This window comes from Limulus polyphemus, unplaced genomic scaffold (genome assembly GCF_000517525.1).
Source record: "Limulus polyphemus unplaced genomic scaffold, Limulus_polyphemus-2.1.2 Scaffold294, whole genome shotgun sequence".
In the NCBI taxonomy this organism is placed as follows: domain Eukaryota; kingdom Metazoa; phylum Arthropoda; class Merostomata; order Xiphosura; family Limulidae; genus Limulus; species Limulus polyphemus.
The window spans coordinates 83,391-90,064 of record NW_013665904.1 but is presented as its reverse complement, the minus strand read 5'-3'; the positions used below and the strand labels follow the sequence as shown (position 1 = coordinate 90,064).

Genomic DNA, 6,674 nt, shown 5'->3' with positions numbered 1-6,674 from the left:
ATTTCCTTCTCACCTCATACTTTTCTCCATTTGGTTTTCTTCATCTTGATGTAATGAACATGCTAGCTGTTCACTCATTACTTCAGCAAATGAGACTGGCTCAACAGTTACAGCTGGCATACCCCAGGGTGAAGGTTTACTGTCTGGCATAGGCTGGGAAGAGGTGTTACTTACCAGTACAGGAGCCTCCATCTTTAGTTCAACACCAGAAAATTAAAAGCAAAGTCAATATTCAAAATATAAATTAAAAAAATAATAATAAATAAAAAGGACAGGCATTATGACTTCTAAATTTGTGAAAAACAAACATGTACCAGCCACGAGAAGGGATTTCTACAGATAACTGATATACTAATAATTTTCCATCATCATTACAGAATATAACTCTTCCATTTAACTGAGAAACACAACAGGACATGATGAATTGTAGATGGCACATTAATATCCACAACAATGTTTTTACAAATCCCCATTAACATAAAATGTTGGTTGCATTTTTCTCATGCATCACATATAAACAGAGGCCCAAAATCAATGTTTACAGTTTTGCTAATACTTTCCTGCTAAAGTTATAAAAATATAGTGGACATTGAAACTTTTTAAGGAAATGAAAAAATAGTTTATACTCATGTGAAGAAGTATGCCCATTTTAGTTTAGATTATGGTAGGTAGAACTTGCTTGAAATTTTGTATTGGTCCATCAAAATCTAATAAGCTGGCCAAGCCAAGTATAACTTTTACCATAGATCAGAATTAAACATATATATTTAGTAATGGGCATAGCTAATTAAGTATAATGACAAACTATATATTACTTATAATGGTCAAATTATATTACTGATAACGATCAAACTAATAAAAACAAGATGACACAATGCTTAAAATCACACAATATAAAAACCTTTATTGAAGGCACCAGGCTTATAATAAGAATATTTTGTTGAATGCATATTAGTTTTTAAAAGACTATTGACTAGAGCTGGATGATAATGGAATTTGCTTACTGATTAATCATTAATCATCTGGCTCATTAACCAATTATCCTCACATAAGACTTGGCACACGGAATAATCAAAAACAGTAATAACTGAAAATTATTTTGTTTAGTTGATTATTTAGTCATATATTTACTTAACTGATAATTTTACATGACACTAATTGATGCCTCATTAAAGTGATTAATCAAGTTAATCTCCCAGCTCTACATGCATGTACTTGATATTGAATTTTAGAAATAAGTTCCTTATTGTGAGAAATGCAGTGACGTTATGGAAACAAAAAAAAGAGAAATATTTTAGTGCAATCACTGATAAAACCTTAAAGCCCTATGCTGAGTACATAGTTGTATAAAGTGCAAATAGAAATCTTGATTTTTCATCCATAGTTTTTGTTAAAGTATTACCTTTTGTAATTTCAATTCACCTCATTAATATTTTAAGGCCAATTTTTGGCAGAATGATTCTTAGAAAGATAGATTATGGATGCATTTTAGAGTTTGTTATTGAATTAAAGAATAATAAATGGTAATTATTATATTTCCTATTAGCAATTATTATTGAATTATATAATCACATTTTTATTCACATAAATATGAATATAGTTAATTTTTTTCATACCAAATACATTTGTGGGACAAGTTTTGGGAATGCAGTAAAACCTTTTAAATCCAGATACATTTGTAAAGTAGCAGATAGTTCTTCCAGTTTATCGAGATATTCAGATAACCAATTCAGGCATTTTATATGCAATGATTAATATATTAACAGTCATTATCAACTGATAAATGCAAAGGTTCAAACCAGTAAGAGTAGCCATGCAATTGATAAAGAAAAGACAATTGTATGTACAATAAACTTATCAGTTTATTATGTGTCATAATCATACAAATTGCATATTCAAAGTAGCATACTATGTCGTCACTTTTACAGAAATCGCCATTTTGTGCAAACCACAGACTTACAGAACACAAAATATACAGTGTAGGCCAAATATGCAACAAATCACTTTCCGAAGAGGTTGTATTAAGTCTGCTTTTGAACTGAATTCTTAGCAGCTTTAAGCAAATAACACATTATCGAGTAGAGCAACTTCATGTGACTGTAGCATAATTCTTTCTGGTGACCTATCAATATCTGTTATAGCTTACGCATACATACCTAATGTGAAAGCCGTTCAGAGAAGAAATTGTTGTAAACTGGTATCCACTGCAAGAGCAGGTGTTTTGTGGTTAGTAATTATAACCTTGTTTCCCACTTGACTTTCAGTGAACAGTATACTGATTACTGAATCATTTTGTTATATAAAATTCATGTTTTGATAATAGAGTTAGTAAAAAAAAAAAGACCTTTACACTCCAGATAATAAACAAACTTTAACTGATGTTAAAAGTTCTCTTATAATTATCTGGAGTGTAAAGGTAATTTTTTTCTAACTTTGTTATCAAAGTCTGTAAATTCCTCCAGTAGGCACTGAAAATTCTGATTCAAATAAAATTCATGGGTGTGTGTTTTAAGAATGCACATTTCTTATAAGATGTAGCTGTTTGAACTCAGACCATGAATATACAAATTCCTGAATAGATTTATCATTCTGAAGATTTATTCACATAAAAAATGATCTGGATTGTGGATAATTCAGGTTGCCAATGCCCTGAGTTACAATATTTCACTGCACAGTGTACACAAAATGTGTAAAGTGAACTACAAAAATTGCATTTTGAGCCTTCACTTTGGAAAGCTTAAAACTATGTCATAACGTGTATCAGACAGCCAAAAAATGCATTAAAAATTAAACTTGCCAATATCTATGTAGATAAAACCAATATAATAAGAAGAGACACTAAGATAAGATTTTACTATAGGAAGATACGTCTTAAAAATATAAAACTAGATAACAAAAGGCCATTAACACCACCAGGATCACCCAACAACAACAAAAATCCATCTAAATATAACACTTCACATCCATAAAATTATCAAACAAAACCTGCAAGGAATGCATAACTGCCAGCATGTACATCATCATGTAGTATATCAGTCTACAAGTTAATCAAGTCTATCAAATAAAAACTGAGCCTTGACTTTAAAAATCTAGACTTATTTGATATAACATTCAGGAATTGATCTACAGCTTTACCTTTCAAATACTCTAGTAAAACTCTCACAGTATTCTTTTGAATAAAGTCTTACCAAAGTTCTGTATAATATCTTAATAAACTACCTTACTCCTAAACTCCAAATGTGTGTAAGTAGATCTCAGATGATTATTTGAGAGCCTTATATACAACTATGCTTGGATTTTGTTTTCAGGTCATACTATTGAATGGGTTCCCATCTATATTAAACATGTGACCCAAATTATTATAACCTAATGCATTACCTTTCAATTACTAGAAATGTCATTTCCCAAATAATCCAAGTCATTCCACAATACCCAAAATTTTAATGTCATCAACAAACTTGACTAATTTTCTAATTATGCCCATACTAATATCATTAATGTAAAAAAGAAAAATCGAAGACTCAAGCTCTGACCTCGTATCCAAACCATTCCACTTATTACTTTCTCTCACCCAACAACCCTCCAATCCAATCAACTCCCACCGAAGTAATTTTCTAAGCCAGTATTATGTGTGGCACTTTACAAAAAACCATGAGAAAATCTAAATACATCAAATCCTTTCGATCATTCAGATAACAAGTACCATCCTCGAAAAAGGTTAACATTTTTAATAAGGCAAGAGTTTCCATAAGTGGATCCATATTGTTTCTGTGTTGTGCTATCATACTTCGCTAAATGATTTTGCAAAGCTTTTTTATCAGACTCTAGAATTTCTCCCACTACAGAATTAAAAGTAACCAACTTATAATTCCCAGGATGGGTCTTTAACTTATCATCCCATTCAAAAATAGGTGTAATTAATAACTCTCTAATCCCTAAGTCACCTACTCACTGTTTATTGACCACAAATGAAAGAGAATGACTCACATATCTGACCTTTAACCTCCTGTAAAACCCTGAGGAAAATACTGACTAGTCCTAATGCTTTATTTTTAATCTTTCAATATTTTCATTTACCATCAAATGATAAATAATTCATAATTCCAATTTTTCCAAAGGAAAGCTCAGAATCAGGAAAAATGCTTACATCCTCTCTTTAAAAAAAAAAGAAAACTTTTAAAAGCTCCACTTTATAGTCAACAAAAAAAAAATTCTTTCCATCATCATTTCCAAGCCCAATCCCTAACATAATATTTTATTTAAATTTAATATATTTAAAAAAATCATTGTTATTAGTTTTAATATTATTAGCAAACTGTTTCACATAAATCCCTTTTTTTAACCTCAATCTTTGTTTCCTATATTTCTGTAATCTTCCATCTCATCTGTGAATTTAAACATCTTACACTTATGATACTTATCTCAGTTCTCCTTTAGGTCTATTGCAAGTTTTCCCTGTAATAATTTTTTTCCTTTTAGAAACATGCTTATTTTCAATTAAAAACCATTAAAAGTGTACAAACTTGTCTCATACCAACTTTAAATTCATTACCTCAATTCAATAATGATAAATCTTGTCTCATGGCCCCAACACATTCTGAAAATAAGGAACTAAAACTTAATTTATTAAGCTTAATCTCAACATGTAGCAATACACCAAATCTAAAATTTATGTAGATACTCTTCCCCAAATATTTTTCTACTTTAATTCTTATAATCTTATCCTCTTTTGTGGTAAGCAATAAATTAAAAATGGTATCCTTTCTGGTTGGTTTTTAGACCCTTTGGTATAGAAAACCATCCCGAATCTCCTCTAAAACTTTCCCTTCACTGCTTGACTGCATATACCCCTATGTTTATTTATATAATTACACCAATGTCCTATTAGTAACAGCCCTGATCTTATTACACAATTTCTCGTTGAAATCCATATGAACTGGAAGGGATATACCAAGTAAAAGCTTTCTACCTTTGCAACACAAATAACCCATATACATTAAACCTCTGACTATACTCTTTTGTCCTCAGTCTCAATGGGCTGCAGCTCATACCTTATAAAGAAAGTCATTCCAACTCTTTTTAAAAATTTATCACTACTAATTAGTTAATTCCTATTATCAGTCTTTCCTACATATCACAGTCTCCCATTTCAACTTGTGCCCAAATATTCTTAAAATTTGAATAGGACCTCCCTTCTGTCAAGTTTCAGTTAAAACCCCTATCAATTCATTACTTTGCCTCTTTACAGTCACAGGATAAATCTCACCAGAGCCAAAAACTCCACTAGTTCTAAGATTTCTAAGCTTTCACAAAATATGATTTTATTTAATAAGGTTATCTAAGAACTGCTTTCTTCATTTAAGATTATTAATCAGCTTAGGAATCTCATTATTATCATCTTTGTAAAACAGTTAGCAGAAAAGTTGTTTAGTGCTTCAGCATCGGTGTTCCTCTTCAACAATAAAGTTACCCATTTAAAGTTCTCTTTAAAGTTCAATATTTTCTGTGGCTTTTTTTCTGTTAAAATAAGCATTAAAAAACCCTTAGGTACAAACTGGTATTATAATCTTAGAGCCTTTTTTGCTTTATCTTTTTTTTTTTTACTTTTGTTTTCTGCATCTTGAATTTTATCAATGATATCCATATTCTTCTATGTTTAATTTGTTAAAAATTTAATATTTCTGTTGAACCATTTTGTATTTGGTTTCTGGTATAAATATAAAAAATTTTAAAGAATAAAAATATTCTCAACAAAGTTAAATGATTTAGGAAGACAATTCCAAGAATCATTCACACTTTTATCTTTTACTTTCAGGCAGCTTTCCTAATAAGTTTGTTATAATCAAACTAAGTCGTTTGTAGGGGCTGCCTTTTTAAAATCAGTGAAATTACATTTACCCTGAGCAAACCCTACAAAATTCAAGTAATGCAGATACTTCTGAGACGAACAGTTTCGAAACTACCCATATACCATAACTGGCATAAGGTTTATTTACTCTATCTGGTCTCAAACTAACACTACAACTAGTACTAGTACTAATTTAATTGATTAGTCCTAATAAACTAGCATAACGTACACTGAGCGGTCACAAGTAAATAGACACCTAATTTTTCGTCATTTAACTGATTTATGCTAACTAATTTGTGTTCACAGAGCACTATATAAATAAAAATGGTTTGCACACTAATTATCTTGTGCTACAACATGCCTAGAACTCAAGGTTCTCTCAAATTGTCAGATTTTGTTAGAGGAAGGATAGTTGGTCAAGCAAATGGTGGAATAAGTCAGCGGCAAATTTCGCAGAATTTGGGAATCCCGCTTTCGACAGTCAACAGAATCATCGTGCAGTTCAGGAAACACAGCAAGGAAACAACTGAGCAGCATCGGGGTCGTCCTGGTCTATTGGAGAGGACAAAAAGGGCTGTCAAGAGGAGCATCGAAATGGATCCCAGATTAACAACTGCAGAAGTTAGTGGGATGAGCCCGAAATCTGTTCAACGGATTCTCCACAGATTGGGTTATCGTTGCAGAGCAGCTTGACGAAAGCCTATATTAAGACCTGCCAACATAGTCAAACGAAAGAAGTGGGCAAGTGATATGATGACCAAGCCTCTGGATTTTGGAAGACCGTATGTTCTCAGACGAATCAAGATTTGCTCAATTTTCAGAAAGT

General features: G+C 31.3%; 1 protein-coding gene across 2 annotated transcripts in view; it reads right to left on the bottom strand.

Moving 5' to 3' along the window:
• The window catches only part of LOC106457127 (serine/threonine-protein kinase RIO3-like), a 30,342-nt gene that overhangs the window by 22,251 nt on the left and 1,417 nt on the right, over positions 1–6,674 (bottom strand). For both annotated transcript variants that reach the window (XM_013916512.2, XM_013916513.2), the window contains exon 2: positions 14–192. In XM_013916512.2, the coding sequence (XP_013771966.1) occupies positions 14–192 (179 nt within the window). The remainder of the gene's footprint in view (positions 1–13; positions 193–6,674) is intronic.